The sequence below is a fragment of the Diachasma alloeum genome, unplaced genomic scaffold (genome assembly GCF_001412515.2).
Source record: "Diachasma alloeum isolate Michigan unplaced genomic scaffold, Dall2.0 Dall_scaffold_00192, whole genome shotgun sequence".
In the NCBI taxonomy this organism is placed as follows: Eukaryota; Metazoa; Arthropoda; class Insecta; order Hymenoptera; family Braconidae; genus Diachasma; species Diachasma alloeum.
Window position 1 is genome coordinate 2,588,871 of NW_021680357.1, and position 21,133 is coordinate 2,610,003.

Consider the following 21,133-nt stretch of genomic DNA (forward strand, 5'->3'; position numbering starts at 1 on the left):
TCAAATTTCCCCCAATAACCGAGAATGAAGCCCTGACAATATTTTATAGCACATTCATTCAATTGAATTCAAATAAAATCCACTCGCCTCAACAGCACAAATCCCTTTTTCCATTGCATAGAAAAATACGTATCATTTCATCAGGGTCGACATTATGAATCAACTGGCATTACAACAATATTGATTTCCTTCAGAATTTTGAAGGACATACGCCTGGCATTCATCATAAACGTCGTCAATGTAGGACGGGACATAATTTCACACTGAATAGCTAAACTGGCGCACAAAACGTCATGTGTAAATAGTGCCATCGACAAAAGCAGATTGACGAGGCAATACAGTTTCCATCATTTGTATTGCCTGTGCTCGTTTCAACACCCACACTCCAATCTCCTTGACGAAACCCCTTTGAATGCTGCCCTCCCCTCGTTCCCTCGTTCAATTCATTAACACCAAATGAATTCATAAAACTTTTTTCTCCAATTCTATTATGAACATTTTCCAATCATCGATTTATAAATCTGCTCTCGAGTTGTGCATACTCGAGGAAAGTATTGAAGAGTTTAATTCAGTCATGATATTGAAGAAGTTGGAGATGAGAAAGTGGGTTTTGTAGTTTTCATCCAATTATTATCTTTTTTTTTCCATCCATTAGGACTTTTTTCAGTTCATTTGGTACTGGTGCATTGGGAGTGCAAAATTATCGTTATTTTTGAGATGTGTGACTTGACGCATAATTTGTGATGGAAAGTCTCCGTCAGGTTAATGAATTGTCAGTGATTATCTTACCAGAGCATAAAAAAATTCNTTACATTACGATTTACTCATTTTTTGTCAGACTGCAGCCCAGTGCCTGGATTTTATAGCTCAACCAGTCAAAAATATATCTCGTAACTGTTGATGTTTAGCGCAGAAATGCGGTCGTTTCGTATTCCCCCTCCACTCCTCCACCCCGTGTACCAATGATCAAACAAAAATATATTCACCTCGACAGAGAATCTACTCCGAAAGCAACAATCAGAGATGCCAGGACCATACAACCGAGATAAATTCCCGATATCAAGTGAATTCTTTCCGCTGGGGGTGGCGCCAGGTTCGGGTTCTCTGTTGCCTTGGCTTTGCAGAAATTCGCACCGCATGTTTCAGCGACTATTGTGCTATTGAGAGCTAGAGTCACTGGAGTTGCCTCCATACCGTAGGATAATACTGGAACAGATTTTTTTATCGTTCACCGATCTTTTCTTTCTTTCGTCCGGGGGAAAAGGTTTTGTGTTACACCCAGGTGACCCTTTCTGACTCACTGGGTTCTCAACGGTAATTGGATAATTGCATTTGATTTTTTTTTTCTTTTGCAATTTGTTTTTTCTTCAGTGGGGGGGGCTCCGCAACCCCCAACCCCCCCCGCCGGGGGCTGCGCCCCCTGGACCCCGCTCCACGCCCCCACCCCCAACCCCCACCCCCAACCCCCACGGGCTTTTCGCAATAAAAAATAGTATACGCGCTTCGGCGTTGAATTCAGCACTTCTCCGCCTTAGCACGTAATATACTATTTCAAGGATATATCGAACAGGCGAGCTAACAATTAAGTTCACCAAGGAAAATTCACGACTAATATGAGATGATTGTTTATTTATTATTAATTTGGAGGATTTTTTTTTAATCGTTATTTTACATCGCTTCGACACGGTTAGGGTATACTGCGATGATGATCAAGACTTTAAATGGTTAGATCGCACCATTCTACCCGGCCGGGATTTGAACTCGGAACCTTTCGTATGTGAGGCAACGAACTTATCCACTGCGCCAAGCCACCGGGCATTTGGAAGGAACTGAAAGATTCATTCTTCATTCTTCGAATTTAAAAGTCTCAAACGTGAATAATCGCTTTGCTTTTAACATCAACGAAGCATTTGTGGCTCAAGAGGCGGATCATTCATAGAAGACGGTCTTTTCCGGATAAAAATATCTTTTATAGAGAAAAGTTCGTCAAGAAATATTTTGTCCCTAAGTTCCCAGATTGTTTGGGTCAGAATAAGGGTCACGAGGGTCAGAGTAAGGGTCATGAGAGACAGAACTAGGATCACGAGGGTCAGATTAATGGTCGCAAGGGTCAAATTAAGGGCCATGCGGGCCAGAATAAAGGTTACGCGGGTCAAAATAAGGGTTATGAGGGTTATGATGAGGGTCAGATTAAGGATTCAAATAAGGGTCGCAAGGGTCGATTAAGGATTACAAAGGTTAAATTAAGGGGTGAAGTAAGGGTCACGAGGGTCAGAAACTAAGGATCACAAGCGTCAAAATAAGGGTCTCAATATATCTCTCTGTATTATAAAAATCCAAATCGACTTCTGGTGACGAAAGTTTGGATCACAAGGATGAGATTAAAGGTCTAAGTAAGGGTCACAAGGAACAGATTAAGGATCACCATGGTTAAAATAAGGGTCAGTATAAGGGTATAATGAGGCCCACTATAAGGGTCACGAGGGTCATATTAAGGGTCGCAAGAGTCTGAATAAGGATCTTGATGGTCATATGGGCATCAAATCGGGGTTGGCGAGTGGAGCGAGCAGGGGGCATAGCCCCCCAGTTCATCTCTACAGAATGAAAATTCCGTAAAACCATTCCTTATGCGGTTAAAAAAATTAATTAACAAATAATTTCTTGTGTTTCAAACAATTATTTTTGCCTGCATCAACAACACATGAGAATAGAAAAATTCAATAACTTATGAGAATGCAGTAAATTAAGTTATTTAAATTTTTTTCAGAAAATCCATAGGGATTAACTTTTGGGTCCGATTGTCTTGGGATATACCTTAAAACATTCAAGGTTTGGCCGAGTAAAACAGCCCGGGGATAATACAGAATATGAATGTACCAGTTAAAATAATATCTGCCAAACTTTAAAAATCATTTGAGACTCTTGCGGATGTCAGAAACTGGGCCAATGGCAATAACTGGGACATTAACGGTCACTACTACAATTTCCCGATCCATCCCGGAAAGTTAAAAGTATTGCAATAAACCCCGCGTCGTTTGGTGATAGAGAAAAAATGATATTACCTTAACAAGTAGTCCATCAATTTCCTTGTCGTATCTCAGTGCAAAGTGAAGCTTGCCAGCGTATTCCATTTCTACAGTGCTGGAGCTCTCGGTACTCTCCTGCCTCGTCAAATCCTTCTTGTACAACTCCGGCTGCGTACCATTGGGATAAAAGAAAATGAACATTAATATATGTAATTGAAATTTGTTATGCAATGGCTGAAATACCCTTGACAATTTTCAGATGTTTGTTGGCAATGAACTGAATCTGAGGATTATTGTGGATGTCCTCCTTGGATGGTAGGGATCGGAAAAGTAATTTCAACATTCCCCTTTGAATTCACTCATTTCAGAGATATTATTCCAAATATGTCTGAAAGCGGTTGTTACGTACCCTGCACGTATGAGGATCATTAAATAATTCTATTATCGATCTTCACTGTTTAAGAGGTTTTGCGGGTGACTTAACTGGACGAACGATCATATGGCGGAAATGTGCTGTTACGTTTCAATTAGGGGAAAAGTGCCTAAAAATAAACACGAGTTACGACACGACTCTTATCAGGGGGCGAGATCAGAACGAAGGATAGTCTTCTCGTGTCCTCATGTTAATTAGGGGAAACAGATGGTTGACCATCCCCTCCACAAAATTTGGGAAAAACTACGCAAGCTCATACGGAAAATGAGGGGGCCTAATGTCACCTAATCACCAATCAACGGGCTCCACGAAGGGATAGGAGAAATGTCACAACCAATCCCTGAATAATATCCAAAGAAATCCAATAATTAGGCGGATAATTGGAGAAGACAATGGTAAAAATAGGGGGAAGTTTCTAGAACCTTCTACCCCTGATGACACATTTTCGAATCAATATAAAAAGGGAGCCGCGACGCGAAACAGTCAGTTCGGAGGGTAGAAATCCGCAGTTCGAAGGATATTATCAACAGTCCGCAGTTTGAAGTTCAGAGTCAACAGTCCGAAGCTCGAAGTTATAGCCAGAAGTCTCCAGAATCGCTGTTCAAACTCATACTCCCAGTACAAAGTAGTGGTCCCTTTCATCAGAACGAGTCAACTAAGGTTCCAACCTGAGGCGATAATATTCCATTATCTCACCGTTCATCGAAATCGGCCATTCCTTCGGCTTGCCAGCCTTTCAACCTCTGAGGACTCTTCCGTAGAGCCCAGCAGAACGGACAGACTCAACTCGACCACAGAGCAGTCCGTCCGATTCCCCTAAACTCGATCAACCAATTGTAAGTATTTATGCCCTTCATTATCCTATTTCTGTACTTTTCTATCTTCCTATTTTTCCTCCGACGGTTTTCACCCTGGGTTTACGCGAAATTGAGTCACCTTTTAATTGAATAACTCTATGTTTTTAAAAGGGAACGATTATGTTAACGCGTAGTGGTAAACAATTTACACCAAAAGATAAAAAACCGAATAAAAAAATTACCCAGAGTTTAAACGATTTAGAAACAAAGGAAGTAGAGGCGGAAATGACACTAGTACGTACTCCACCCATCGGGACGTTGAGCGATGACGGGACATTTCCATTGAGTACTGCGGAAAATAATACCATAGGCACGGAAGACGCCTCGGCAATATCAACCTCTAATAGTAATACCGATTTCCTCTGTTCAGTTATTACTTCGAACTCATTACCATCTACTATTTCTACAGCCAAAGTAACTGAACCTACGGGGACTATTCCAAAATTAATTGAAACTGATATTGATCCGAAATCTTTATTGGATAACGTAAAATTTCTTGATAAATTACGAAAAATTAGAACATTCCCCGGGAACAATTAAAGGCATGCAAAACATACATTCGTTCAGAACCAGACGCTTTGTAACAAATATAACGCGCAGGTGTGCTTCATAAAATTATACGAGCAAATAGGCAAAGCTTATCCAGAGTCTCTTACTTTAACGCTTATTCAAATTTTTTGGATACTTTTCATCCCGGGCATACCAAACGTCCCATTCTTAATTCTTCAACTTATCCAAATTCATATATTTTACAATTCTCAAATAATCCACCCGTCTATACGAGTGGTTTTATTCCAATTTCCTCCACGGATAACACATTCAATTGAGGATCCAATTATCAACATCCAAAATACACAAATGTATTTTATTCATTTCCAAGTAAGGATGTCGCAAACTCCTTTTCATCAATTGACCATCCACCCGTCATGGATAGTCATGCCCCTCCATTTAGTCAAAATAATCATCAATTCACCAGCACCAACCAACGTCAACAGGCACCTCATTTTCAAACGAAGCAATTAAGGAAGGAACCGCCCGATGTTCCTCCCTCATTTCCAGATCATTATCAAACAATACCTGTGACATCTGGCCCGTTTATGGTTACTCATGGGGGAATGGTTACGCTTCAAGATGCTTTGTCGGCTGTCCCCATATTTGACGGTCTCCCCTCCTCTTTTGGGGTTTTTCCGAAACATACAAAGAAGCTAAAAATATGGCGGATTCTACAATGGAAGCCAATCTGACTAAATTAATCAGAAATAAACTTCATGGCCCTGCTAAAAATGTAATTCAAGTTCGACAATTTCAGTCGATTGATGCTCTGTTAAATTTCTTACCAAATTGATTTGCATCGTCAGAGTCTTTAGCCCAACTCCAGGGTAAACTAGGCCGATTAGTATAATTGGAAAATGAATCTATCGTTGTTTATGGCACCCCTGCCTGAAAATTAATGTAGAGTATTTTTGGTCATGTGTTAATATAGCAACTCCAACGAATTTTTCGAGGAAGCTGAATTATTTCGTCATCCAATACAAATAGAAATTGAAATCAGGAAAAAAATTGAGTCGGACTCAATTAGGGGGTGACTGAATCAAATTTTGGCCTTTGTGGGGTTCATACCAGCTGCGTCCCCGTCGCGAACCCTGGGTAATGCTAAGTGCTGGTGAGGCTTGATACTTTGAAAAATAAGTGCTTCACTACACGTTGAATTTATATGAACACCTCATAATTGAAATTTCATAAACAGCTTTTAGAAGGGAAAGCGCAGAAAGGGAAGTCCCGTACATCTACATGAGCATCCACGTTATTAAGTGTGATGGCTCAAAGGAGGTTAAATTCATTTATTGCAACTAGGTTCCGACAAAATATACGTCAAATTACTTCAAGTTCAATATAAAAAAGTTGATATTTACCTATCAGTATCCCGAATGAGTAGGAGGTGCTCTTCTACCTAATTACCGTATTTTTAAAGCGTACTCTCGGAGTGGAGGCGCCTAACCAAGTTTTAAAACCGATACTGAACAGGAAACGATTCGTTGCTTTGCACGCGGTCTCAAGAAGGTAATTCGTGTAAGCCCTTATCGATGCATAGATTTAGACTCGGTCATACAAGATGCTATCGAGTCGGAAAAAGAAAAGGCGGCGAGAGACGAACTACATGGATACGAAAAACTTACGCGAGCAAAAACAGAAACCGTGGAAAAAGAAACCGTGATCCCAGAATAAATGCAATTGCTGAAGAAAAATATTGCACATTTTGTAAGAAAAATAATTACACTATTGATAGATGTTTTGCTAAGAATGGATTCCCAGCTAAGCCTGTTTTTGCGCACATTGTAAAAATAAGGGTCATACAATCCAAGAATACCGGAAAAAGAAATGGCTCGATGATAAACATAAACGTGAAAGGGAAAGTCAAAATGCAAAATCGGGAAACGAGAACCGTCCCTCAACGTTGCGCATTCAGAGGCAAAGGTGGCAAATTGTGCGACCCTTACCAATCGCAGTCACGCGATACATTCAGAACCCATTCTCTTCACAATTTAGAAAAAGAATCACTTTTTTACCCAACTGTTACATTCCAACGTAAAAATCAGATAAGGCCATTCACCCTCATGATAGACAGAGGAGCGGAGCTAAATATAATTAAAGAGAGTGCTCTAATGCCGGATGGCAAAATTAATAAAGATCGTGTCTGCCGAATAAATGGCGTCGGCACGGATGTCCTTTATACAAAAGGAACCGTGGTTTTTCCGATATTTGGCACTGAAATAACTTTTCACGTCGTAGGGAACGAATTAGCTACCCAACAAGACGGAATACTCGGTACACCCTTAATAGCGCATATGGCTTCTATAAATAATACGACACAAACGTTGAATCTAATAGATGAAGAAATTGCATTTTCCATGGAAAATATAATTATTTTGCTCCCAAGAAGTAAAAAGTCAATATTTCTTGTTTCAACTCCTGATTCACCACCAACAGGATATTTACCGAAACTTCCATTGGGCGATAAAATATTTTTGGGAGAAGCATTAGTAACAAATTATGATGGTAGAATATATTTAGAAGCAATTAACGCTAATGAGAGGCCAGCAGTGATTCGTAGTTCTCCCGTTACATTAGAAGCCTATGAAGAATTGAATAAAAAACATATCGCTTATCATATTTCTTGTGTGTTGTATCTTCAAATACAAATCGCTTCGAAAAATTAAGGGATCTATTAAGATTCGAACATTTAATCGATGAAGAAAAAACAGAAATGCTCTCCCCCATATCCGAAACTCAGGACACTTTTCATATACTTGGAGAACCCCTAGGGGCTACTCACACAATGATTCATCGTATAATAACGACCGACCCATTACCGATGAATACTAAACAATATCGTTACCCCCATATCCATAAAGAAGAAATAAATAATCAAACTAAAGCTATGTTAGAAGCAGCAATAATAAAAAATTCTAAATCCCCTTATAATTTGCCCCTTTGGATAGTTCCCAAAAAGAAGGATTTACAGGGAAATAGAAAATGGCGGCTTGTAATAGATTTTCGAGCATTTAATGAAAAAACTATCGGTGATGCATACCCATTACCTCAAATCTCTGAAATTTTAGACCAATTAGGAGGAGCAAGATATTTTTCCGTATTTGATCTCCCTTCGGGTTTTCATCAGATCCACATGCACGAAGAAGATAGAGAGAAAACTGCTTTTTCTACCGCTTACGGTCACTACGAGTTTACACGTATTAAAAAATGCCCCAGCCACGTTTCAAAGACTAATGGATCAAACTTTAATGGGCTTACAAGGACAGGAAATGTTTTGTAACGGACTTTCCGAGAATTCCGCCACCTGTCCACGACTTCGTCGTAGGATTAAGTAAATCGTAAGAGTGAGTGGGTAAGTAGAAAATAATTTTGATCTTGTATAAGAGAGAGAGAGTCGCGATTTCTATGAACCCAAAAAGTTAGCACCCCTACCGAACGGCGATGCAACACCCCTTTAGCTCCAGCTCATGGAAACCGGTCTCCAAGAACACCAGGATAAGAGCCTCGTGGGAGAACAACATTCAATTTCAACAAATAATTAAATTCAAGTGTCGATACACGTTAAAAACGATGAAGAGTAAAAATTTCCAGGTCAAGTAATATTAAATTCTTCGTTCTCTTTTTTTTTCAGTTACTTTTCTGGTTCATTTCAGATTTCAGGGGATTATATTTCGGATTATTATGCTTGAAGTAAAATTACAGGTTATTATATTTACTAGTTAGATTTTTGTTATTAAAACCTCACGTATTCTGAGAGAGACGAAGATCCACCGTGGTTCAGAGCCGATAAACCGAGCTTCCTGGTGAGATCTCGTTGATCTCGTTGAGTGCAGGCTGCTGATCACAGAGGTAGAGGTGAGATATTCACGCTCCCTGGCTGATGCAATTCGTGGAGTTATTGGAGTCACCAGTACGGCTGGAAGGCCATGCAGATGACACTAGTCCACTTGTCTGCATGGATCACCATGGACTATTTCTTTTATTTCATACGTTTTTGTTGAGGTGATTTCCCAATAACTCCCAGGAGAGTGATAGCAGCGAAAAATGCACTCACTCAGGGTGAAGTGCATTCGCGAGAAGAGAAGGCGACCAACTGCCATCAATTCCCCTTTCCGAACCTTCGGTTTATTCACATTAATTTAATTACGGTTAAAATTTCGTTTAAAAAAACAAACAAAAACAAAACAAACAAAACAGAACAAAATTCATGAAACTCGTTGATAGATTACGCGGAGCCAATTTAAAATTACAACCCGACAAATGTGAATTTTTAAATTGAGAAGTAGCATATCTCGGCCACATAATTAGTGAAGACGGCGTTAAACCAAACCCCGATAAAATGGAAGCCATTGAAGAATTTCCAAGGCCCAGAAATCCAAAGAATATTTAACAATTTTTAGGGCTGGCTGGATATTATAGACGATTTATCGAAGGTTTTTCAAAATGAGCCAGGGCATTAACTAACCTATTGAAAGATGGAGTACCTTTTGTGTGAGAAAAAGAACAACAACAAGCAATCCATATTCGTAAAAAATTAATAATTGAACCCATATTACAATACCCTAATTTTGAAGAAACTTTTAATGTCACAACTGATGCATCGGAGTACGTGATAGGCGCGATATTAAGCCAAGAAAATATAGGTCAAGATTTATGCATCAAGACTTTTAAATAAGGCAGAATGCAATTATTCTACAATTGAAAAGGAACTATTAGCTATTGGATTCGCAGTCCGGTACTTTAGACCGTATTTATATGGACGTAAATTCACTTTAATTACTGATCATAGACCTTTAGTTTGGATCCATAATGTAAAAAATCCGACCTCTAGACTATTACGATGGAGAATCAAATTGGAGGAGTATGAATATAAAATAGTTTATAAACAAGGGAAAATTAATTTAAATGCTGATGCTCTCTCTCGAAATCTCCCACAAACGATAGATATTCCAAGGGACCGAATTTTTGAAAACCATTCCATTAACATAGTAACACGTAACATGGTACGACAAAAAAGTAAAAACGAGACTCCAGAAATTACCCCCATCATAAATAACTCTTCTAACGACTCGTCGAACTCATCCCAACCACGACCTCGTAAACCCGAACCTAAGACATTTCGGAAAATTCAAGGAATCCAACACCTTGTAAAAAAATTAACATCCGAAAGACAGTCCAACTCACTAAATGAAACGACACCTGCGTTGGCGTCTTGTTCCGAAAGTGACGAAGAAAGTAGTGAAGAGATAATAAAGCAATCGATGACGGAAGCGATATGGACTAGGGATAACATAGCGCTTAGAACGGGGCACGTTGCATGCTCTTTACCCCCAATGGAGACCCCATAGACAATGGCGCCCGACTCCTCAGGAAATACGGTAAAATAAAACAATTCCATAAGGAAAAAATCGAACCAGGAGAAATACTTTTACAACGAGAAAAACATACTACTATAAAGTAATATTGTGCCAGGGTTCACAATTAGAAGGACCACTCGACCTTTTGAAAAACTTGGCCCTAAAAAATAATGGAACTTCAATATATTTCTCCGTTACTCCGGAAGATTTTTTCACCTTTTCATGGCCCCAAATAAAAGAAAAATTTGAAGGTGTATTCCGAGATACGGAAATAAAATTATTCCTCTGCAAAAATGAAATTAATATCCCAAATGAAAAGGATAGGCCTGAAATAATATTTGAAGCGCATGCATCGGTAATTGGAGGACGTAAAGGAATTAATGAAACTTGTGCTATAATAAAACAGAATTATCGTTGGGATGGAATGAAGAAACAAGTTAGGGAATACATCGAGTCATGTACCAGTTGTCAAAAGAAGAAATTATTACGTATGAAGACAAAACAACCACTGATAATTACTGATACATTCATTGATGCATTCGATAGAGTAGCGTTAGATATCGTTGGTCCTCTGCTACAAACAAAAAACGGAAATATTTATATATTAACCATGCAGGATGATTTAACAAAATATTGTATTGCCCTAAAAGATTGCAGTGCTCCCACAGTAGCTGACGCTATGGCGAAAAATGTAATATCATTTCACGGAGCATCCCACATGATTCTTACCGATCAAGGGGCAAATTTTATGAGTAAATTATTAAAATCATTACCTAAATGTTTTAAAATAAAGCACTTCCGCACAACGGCTTACCACTCTCAAACTAACGGGGCACTAGAACGGCCACATCGCGTATTAGCCGATTATTTAAGGCATTTAACTACTATGGAAAAAGAATGGGATGAATGGATTAATTTTGTGATGTTTTCATACAATACTAGCGTCCACTAAGGGACACATTTTACTCCATTTGAGTTATTGTATAGCCGCACGTACCCTATCATGCTTTTCTTATAAAAAATTATGAACTTATCACGATCATGTCAGGGAAATGATTTCTAAACTCCAAGACATTCGATATTTCGCTAGGGATAATTTGAAGGAAGCTAAAAAGAAATCGAAAACAAATTATGACGAATGGAAACGTCTGCATACAATTAAAAGCAAATAAAACTAGAGTCGTCCATTCGAATCGTTTAAAAATAGCCCGCGTCCCAGAGGGATACGTCGGAGCATAATAAAAAGAGGAGAACAAACGTATAAAGAATGAATATACAAATATAACATATTCCTTCTTCTTTTCCATTTTTATTAACACATACTTATGCACGTATATATATATTGTTTAAAAAAACTGAGGGGTCCCGAACATTTACAGAAAAATAAAAATGAGCCCACTCAGCACGATAGTTTTCGACTCCCAGGGATTCACCGATGATTGCATGGGGTTTATACCAAAAGAAATTGCATGGGCCACTAGATTACTCCACGAGCATTCACGCCATCGCAGAGGCCCCTGCCCCTGGGAAAGCCTTAATGAGCGTTCACATATTGTTAACGAATGGTTAACTACAAATAAACACGGGCTTCGTTGGAACACACTTGGCCTCGATCATCAAAAATTAAAAGGGTTATGCGCGGTTATTCCGCCAGAAACCACTACTATCTATGTTATTCACCGTAAGATAGCGAGCTATCTACATACGTATCCCTATCAAAGAGTTGTCTTGAATGTTTCTCTCGCATACTATGAACCCTTTCCCTATTTTTTCTTGCAAACTTCAAACTTCATCACACCCAAAATTGTCGCGGAAAAAATTATCAATGCTCAATGATGAACGTAGCAAAAATAATACGCATTGTAAATGGGTTTCAAACCCCTCACTCTAATCATTCTTCTTTATTACCGCCAATGTCCAGAGATAGAAACCAACAAACACGAATAACAAGTAATTCTAATATTGTACATCCTTAATTTAGTCGTGCTGATGTTCGGATCCACTCTTTCTTCACTTGGGTTTCTCCCCTGTATAATTTATCCCCTGTATCATTAGCTAGAAAGGGATTTTTCTACTCTGGTGAAGACGATGAAGTTGTACTCTTTTGGTGTGGAATTAGACTAAGTCTATAGTGGCCTGGGGACGATATTCAAAAACGGCATGATTCAGCATCTTCAGTTTGCTCTCTATTAAATATTCCATACACTTCAATTCCAAAATTACTACCGTTGGACGGGAATGGCGCCCCGACGCACACGCAAGCAATCGTCTCCACGAACTCTTACCCACAGTAAACCACCCAAAATAATGAGAAATAATGAGATTCCTAGACAAAAGTTTTCGCAACCTTAAATCCCATCACAACCTCGAATATTGGAAAGAACGATTAAATACCTTTTTGTCATTCCGGCTGTGAGGCAGCGCTTCACGGACGCTCCGCGTTCGTGAATCTCTGCCTACGGCCGTCATAACAAAAAATACTGTTCGTCATACGGCCAAAAAAAACTTTTCTAGATCATATGATTGCAGCCCTCGCCTTCGGCTCGGGCTGCAAACTCATATTCGCCAGAAAAGTTTTTTTCGGCCTAGTGACGAAATATACTATTAAGGAACCGACGGCGGTGGCTGTGTGGTTAGAGTGTGGGATTGGCATGCGGGAGACCCGGGTTCGATTCCCGGCTGGGGGGGGGGGCAAAATTTGTGACACTCTAAATCTCACGGTTTCATTGTCGAGCGGGAGTCTCGCAAGAGACGACTGTACCTGGGCAGGTTTTTCCCTCAAATGAGGTTTTCCCTTGTCCTTCGGCGAATGTGGTACAGGGGATTGGGGGTAGGAAGGGAACAAATCGTAAAAACCCGAAAGGGTATACGAGAAGGAAAAATTTACTTTTAACGATTTTCCTTCTAAAAATTTCAATATGAAACTGACTCTCGCCAGTGACTCTCTAGCTGACCTTGGTGACAAACTACGTCAAAACCGAGAATCGCCTCTTCTCAAATATTTCTTTAATTCACCTAATTGCCCTACATTTTTAAATAGCGATTTAATAGAAACTCCGATGTTAAAATATGATGAGGAAATACTCAAAACACTGGGAAAAGATCCATTATTTCTAAATAATGAATAAATCACTTCAAAGGAATTGGGCGAGTATTAGGATTTTAGTAAAATCGATAATACGTTCGCTCTAGAATTGGATAAAAAAATTAAGCCTTTACTTTTCAAGCGTGGAAGAATTTGTTTTAGTGAATATATATAAACAATAAATAATTCCTGTAAACAATAAATAATGGATTTCAGAAAATGGAATATCGAGAAGAAATTAAAAGACTACCGACGTCGATGGCCGAAGCGGCTAGGTGCGAGCCTAGTGTGCGAAAGGTTGTGAGTTTGATCCCCCGTGGAACCGAGTTTTTCAACTGGAGGCTCCGGCGAGCGGGAGGTCGCTAATATAGTGACCGCCTGTACCGGCATGGGTTTTCTGTGGTTTCCCATGCTACTCCTATGTTCTATAGGAGTGCGAATGCGGTGCAGTGTAGAATCCACAGCCGCATGCATTGGGTTGGATAGGGCCGATTAGCCAATCAGAGGGCAGAAAGGGCTGGAATATAAAAAAAAAAAAAATTAAAAGACTCCAGAGTTGCATCGGATGGCCCCATACGGATTGGGTAGACCCATTCCTCACCCCCCAACTACCCGCGGCTGCGGGCTACTAAGGGAAGACGAAGCCGTTCAATGGTTCGAGTGTAAAATGATAGTTAAAAAAATGGAAAGAGCGAGGTGATCCACTTGCGGATCATTGGAGATGGCGGTCAGCATGTAGATTTATCAGAGGCGAATTCTGTGGGAATGTACCAATTGGGGTCGATTCTGCCACAGTTCCAATACCCAAATATCGACCTAATAATACAATTGGAGAATATACAATTTGCGGTCCTCTCTCCCTACAACTACTAGATGGTCCCAAAATTAAAAAACCCCCATCTTGGGTGATGGCGGTAGATTCTGCCACTACTACTACTAGCCAATCAGAGTCAAACCCAAATGACAAACCGCCAAATGAGTCATTAAAATGTAAAATTTTGTTTGAAAATAATATAAACGTACTCTTATTACCTTGTAAACACGTCTTAACGTGTGTAAAATGTTCAAAAGATCTCATCATTTGTTGCTACTGCGGAGTAGTTTTGACAAATAAAATTCAAATGTTTATTTCATAAAAGCTAATAATAGTAAATATTCTACCTCTTAGGATATTCTCTTCTCCACAAAATAATAATAATAATAATTAATCATTATATATTTCTTACTCTTTCCGTGTGCCTCAAATCAAGAGTCTCTCGACTCGATTTAACTTAATATCTTCTTATTGATCGAAAGAAACATAATAGTTCCAGAAAATGGACTTCAGGGACGAGTTAATGTGACTCCGAAGCTACAGTGATTGGCCATGGCTTGTGAAAACGAGACAACTATATTTTTTGAATGTGAAATCGAATTGAAAAATTTCGAGGAAGATGATATTTCTCTCGACATGCATAGTCAGTGTGTACCTCGTTGTAGATTCGTCAGAGGGTGACACGTCTAAATATTACGGTAAAAAATATCATGCGTCAATATATCACAAAAAAATATTATTGACAAAAATATCACAGGCCAAAAATATCACAAATCAAAAATATCAGGTGATATCACGCGTTAGAATATTACGCGTTCGGATTACATTTATATTTGCACATCTGTTACCGCAAGAAATCAATATATTGATTTTTCACTGGGCGATGGCTGATCACGACTATTATTCGAGGTGGGCTCCTGAATTGTAAACACGATGACACATTTAGTACTCAATGGTCAGTGCGATAAGTTCATTATGGGTTTAAGGGTTAATATTTAATTTATTATTGTTTATTTAATATTCTGATTGGATGTACTGGAAGTTAATACTGTATACTGGATAGATCCTCTTTTTCGTATCTTTTCTGAAAATATATATTTTTTTACATTGTTTATTTTTCATTACCACCTTTGGGGGATATTTTGTCGTGTGATATTTTGTCGTGCGATTTTTTTGTCGTGTGATATTTAGACATGTAACCTCGTCAGAGACTTGCCATGCGGTAATGTACCCTTGGGGGAATTCCCCGCCGATATTCCGTCGGTACCGAAAATATACTGCCCAACCTATTGATAGAGAATCGCGCATTGTTTCAGCCGTTTATCGAAAGAATACTGAAAAAATAAGTACATCAGTAATTAAAATTACATATGCGACTATCATTAGAAAGAAATTGTCTTTTAAGGAAGAAGTATCCCGTTGCGAAATAATAGAAGATACAGAAGCCGACGTCACATTATTGTGCAGACTATGCCTTGAGCACTACTTACACACCGCTTTCATCCCTTGCGACCACACTTTGACATGCACCCAATGCGCCGAGAAATTAACCAATTGTTGTCTCTGTAGAAATCTTATAACTAGCAAACTGAAAATTTTTCTTCCATAAAAAATATATATGCATTTCGACTCATTAAAATGAATAGGAAATTTGAAAAAAAATGTTTTCTTATAAACTGTCTCTTTTTTTCTATTAATAATGCATTCTTATAAATTATTATAAAAAAAACAACATTGCTCTATAGGAATTTAACACGAAGTGGCGTTATCGGGAAAAATGCAGACATACGTCATTGACATTCAGCATCACGTCACGGTCGGTAACAATGCGCTTATAACCGTGCAATAAAATTACGAGATTGGTTGACAAGTCATGAGCATAATTTCGAATCAATATTAAATGAATCTCCAAACAAAGTACATCCAGAATAATTCATTCACTTCCTCATAAATAAACAAATTTTTCTTTGTTTTCTTTACGCAACAATTAATCATTAGTTAAAAGAAAAGGAATCTATCCTTTTGTTTCAGATAAGTGTTCTAATCAACATTCTCATTATTTCAATGGCAACAGCTGAAGCATTCGTGGTTTACGATTGCGAAGCATAAATTTTGCGAGGGTGCAAAATTCACGGACAGTTACGGATCCTGAGATAACGTAATTGTCCGTGGAATAATAACAATCATATTAAATGATCATAATGTAGCAGTAAATATTGAAGAGGATAAGGTTTATATGAAAAGCGGTCGTAGATGTATTTTTTCCGAGAGGACATGTGTGGATAATGATGGCAATGTAGTAGTATGGAATCAAGCCCCCCATGAAGATTGTTTTTTCAAAGAATATGATATTTTGTATGAAGGACTTGCACGGAAAATTTATGATAATTCGATATTTACAACTAATGTACAGGAAGTCTGTTCCGTTCAAGACGGGAATATTTCTTTTGGATTAGCTCGTAAAGGCGCACAAGAAACTTGTAGGGCCACTCTTATACGCACGGAACACCCTAAATTATTTATTCTCGAGATATCAAAAGCAAAAAAAAAATAACGAAAGGAAATCTGCCTCAATCAATAATTTAGATATGATGGCTTACGTTAATAGTAAATTTGTACATGTGGAAAAACATTTTGGTAAACAATTAAAAGATCTTTACATGGATGTTTTGACACAAAAATGCACATTAGCAAGACAAGTAATCGAAAATTCGTTATTACTTGCTCACTCAAAGCCATCAGAATTTGCCCTTAGAATTATGAAAGAACACGGTTATATGGCAAAGGTGTCCGGAGAAGTAGTGCATGTAATTAAATGTATTTCTGTACCAGCAACCGTGGCTCGTTTAGATAGTTGTTATACACATTTATCAGTAGTAGTAAATAATATAACAATGTTCGTCACTCCATCTACTCATATTTTATTTAAAAAAGCCCTAAGGTAGTTTGTAACGGTTTCATTGCCCCCATGTACCGAATCGATGGAGTATAGGTAAAATTTACTCCCATGCCTATTCAAGTGGGCGATCCAAACGAACTCCGCCCCACAACTAAACCTACGTGGTCTTATGAAAATCTAAAAAATCTCGCAACAGCCGGAATTTACTCTCAATCAGATTAATTAAATTTCAAGATCATTTGATGTTTACTGAGGAACAAAACGCTGTATTAGATACATTGGCACGTAGATCAATGGGAGAGAAAATGTCAAATTCCGACGTTTCATTTGTGAACATGCTTAACGAAAAGGCTTTAGAAAAAATAGCCCAAAAAATTGTGCTAAACTATGGGGATGGTTTACTGGGTTTGGAACGGTTAGTGCAGGATTAATTGGACTCTTTGTTGTTTTTAAAGCCATAAAATTCACTATCGATAAAATTCTTCATAGTTACGCGCTTCACAAGGCTTTCGGTTGGAGTTTGTGGCTCTTTGGAGCAGTTTGGGACTCATTATCCAACTTCATTTTACATTTTAAACAAGAAATCGGTAGAGAAATGGCCTAAGAAAGACCAGAAGAAGAGATGACGACGGAGAAACCGTTATCGGCGCCTATCGTTCATGGAAACACACCGACAATCGTAGTCCAGGCTCCTGATGTAAATCTATACCCGCACCTGGGAAATACAAACTCAACTCCTTATACTTTTCCCAAAAATTAGGAAAACCACTTATTCCATTCCCTAAAACGTCTCTATTTATTTCTTTTGTTCTTTTTCTCCCTATCCGATTTTCCCCACTCTATACTGAGAACCAAAAGAGGCCAACACAAGATATTTTTCTTTTCCAATTAGTCCAACTTTGGTTCATGCTCGGTAAACGTCGGGAAACAGTGCTCTAATAAAATGAATTTTACTAGGAACTTCAAGGAAATCATGGCGGCTATTAGCAACAATACATGCACTACCGCAAATCATTACCTCACTACACTGATGTCCCGAGTGAAAAATTTTGAGGAAGCCCAAGCGCTGTGGCAACGATTGGACAAAATATGGTGTTGTCAATTTTACGGATTTACCCACGATGGAGAAAATCTATGCAGCGTGTGTGCCAGTCAATTGAGTAACCCAATGTTACTACAAGTTAATGATGAACATTTCGTTCCTAAAAACATTGGACCTGCGTGGACACCCAGTTGCTCTAGATGTTTGTTTCGACCAGTGGGAAAACTTAGCAAGGCACATCAGTGTATAGTTTGTCTGTATAAAATATGGCAAACATGGAGAGTTACTGATGAAAATGTTGACACCCATCAACTGGAATATGTGGGAGGGCTTCCATCTCCATCAGACTTTCTGGTTTCGTACCTGTTCGATGAAAATCAGACAAGGATTTCATCTTATTCATACGCAAATTCTTTCTTGCGAACTCTAATGGAAATCATTGATTCTCATTCACAAACAGAATCAGGAAAATACAGGCCGGAATCTCCAACAACTCCAGAACTGAGAACCTCTGAGACATTAGGGGACTCACCCGAATCTCCCAGCACACCAGAGCGGGAGAATATGCAACGCATCCCGGATACTCCCAAAAAATGGTGTTGCCAATTTTACGGATTTACCCACGAAGGAGAAAATCTATGCAGAATGTGTGCCAGTCAATTGAGTAACCCAATGTTACTACAAGTTAACGATGAACATTTCGTTCCTAAAAACATTGGACCTGCGTGGATACCCAGTTGCTCTAGATGTTTGTTTCGACCAGTGGGGAAACTTAGCAAGGCACACCAGTGTATAGTTTGTCTGTATAATAAACGGCAAACATGGAGAGTTACTGATGAAAATGTTGACATCCATCAACTGGAATATGTGGGAGGACCTCCATCTCCATCAGAGTTTCTGGTTTCGGACCTGTTCGATGAAAATCAGACAAGGACTTCATCTTATTCATATGCAAATTCTTCTCTACCAACTCTAATGGAAACCATTGATTCTCATTCACAAACAGAATCAGGAAAATACAGGCCGGAATCTTCAATAATTCCAGAATTAAGAACCTCTGAGATGTTAGGGGACTCACCCGAATCTCCCAGCACACCAGAGCGGGAGAATATGCAACGCATCCCGGATACTCCCAAAAAATGGTGTTGCCAATTTTACGGATTTACCCACGAAGGAGAAAATCTATGCAGAATGTGTGCCAGTCAATTGAGTAACCCAATGTTACTACAAGTTAACGATGAACATTTCGTTCCTAAAAACATTGGACCTGCGTGGATACCCAGTTGCTCTAGATGTTTGTTTCGACCAGTGGGAAAACTTAGCGAGGCACACCAGTGTATAGTTTGTCTGTATAAAACATGGCAAACATGGAGAGTTACTGATGAAAATGTTGACACCCATCAACTGGAATATGCGGGAGGACCTCCATCTCCATCAGAATTTCTGGTTTCGGACCTGTTTGATGAAAATCAGACAAGGACTTCATCTTATTCATACGCAAATTCTTCCCTACCAAATTTAATGGAAACCATTGATTCCCATTCACAAACAGAATCAAGAAAATACAGGTCGGAATTTCCATCTCCAGAATTGAGAACCTCTGAGACATTAGGGGACTCAACCGAATCTTCCAGCACACCAGAGAGGGGGAATACGCAACGCATCCCGGATACTCCAAAAAAATGGTGTTGTCAATTTTACGGATTTACCCACGAAGGAGAAAATCTATGTAGCGTGTGTGCCAGTCAATTGAGTAACCCAATGTTACTACAAGTTAACGATGAACATTTCGTTCCTAAAAACATTGGACCTGCGTGGATACCCAGTTGCTCTAGATGTTTGTTTCGACCAGTGGGAAAACTTAGCGAGGCACACCAGTGTATAGTTTGTCTGTATAAAACATGGCAAACATGGAGAGTTACTGATGAAAATGTTGACACCCATCAACTGGAATATGCGGGAGGACCTCCATCTCCATCAGAATTTCTGGTTTCGGACCTGTTTGATGAAAATCAGACAAGGACTTCATCTTATTCATACGCAAATTCTTCCCTACCAACTTTAATGGAAACCATTGATTCCCATTCACAAACAGAATCAAGAAAATACAGGTCGGAATTTCCATCTCCAGAATTGAGAACCTCTGAGACATTAGGGGACTCAACCGAATCTTCCAGCACACCAGAGAGGGGGAATACGCAACGCATCCCGGATACTCCAAAAAAATGGTGTTGTCAATTTTACGGATTTACCCACGAAGGAGAAAATCTATGTAGCGTGTGTGCCAGTCAATTGAGTAACCCAATGTTACTACAAGTTAACGATGAACATTTCGTTCCTAAAAACATTGGACCTGCGTGGATACCCAGTTGCTCTAGATGTTTGTTTCGACCAGTGGGGAAACTTAGCAAGGCACACCAGTGTATAGTTTGTCTGTATAATAAACGGCAAACATGGAGAGTTACTGATGAAAATGTTGACACCCATCAACTGGAATATGCGGGAGGACCTCCATCTCCATCAGAGTTTCTGGTTTCGGACTTGTTTGATGAAAATCAGACAAGGACTTCATCTTATTCATACGCAAATTCTTCCCTACCAACTTTAATGGAAACCATTGATTCCCATTCACAAACAGAATCAAGAAAATACAGGTCGGAATTTCCATCTCCAGAATTGAGAACCTCTGAGACATTAGGGGACTCAACCGAATCTTCCAGCACACCAGAGAGGGGGAATACGCAACGCATCCCGGATACTCCAAAAAAATGGTGTTGTCAATTTTACGGATTTACCCACGAAGGAGAAAATCTATGTAGCGTGTGTGCCAGTCAATTGAGTAACCCAATGTTACTACAAGTTAACGATGAACATTTCGTTCCTAAAAACATTGGACCTGCGTGGATACCCAGTTGCTCTAGATGTTTGTTTCGACCAGTGGGAAAACTTAGCGAGGCACACCAGTGTATAGTTTGTCTGTATAAAACATGGCAAACATGGAGAGTTACTGATGAAAATGTTGACACCCATCAACTGGAATATGCGGGAGGACCTCCATCTCCATCAGA

General features: G+C 39.1%; 1 protein-coding gene across 1 annotated transcript in view; it reads right to left on the reverse strand.

Annotated features, from left to right (window-relative positions):
* LOC107048403 (synaptotagmin-10) overlaps window positions 1–21,133 on the reverse strand; it is a gene marked incomplete at its 5' end in the record, with an annotated part of 67,377 nt that overhangs the window by 14,015 nt on the left and 32,229 nt on the right. Inside the window, one exon of the mRNA XM_015271556.2 lies at window positions 3,063–3,194. Coding sequence (XP_015127042.2) covers window positions 3,063–3,194 — 132 coding nt within the window. The remainder of the gene's footprint in view (window positions 1–3,062; window positions 3,195–21,133) is intronic.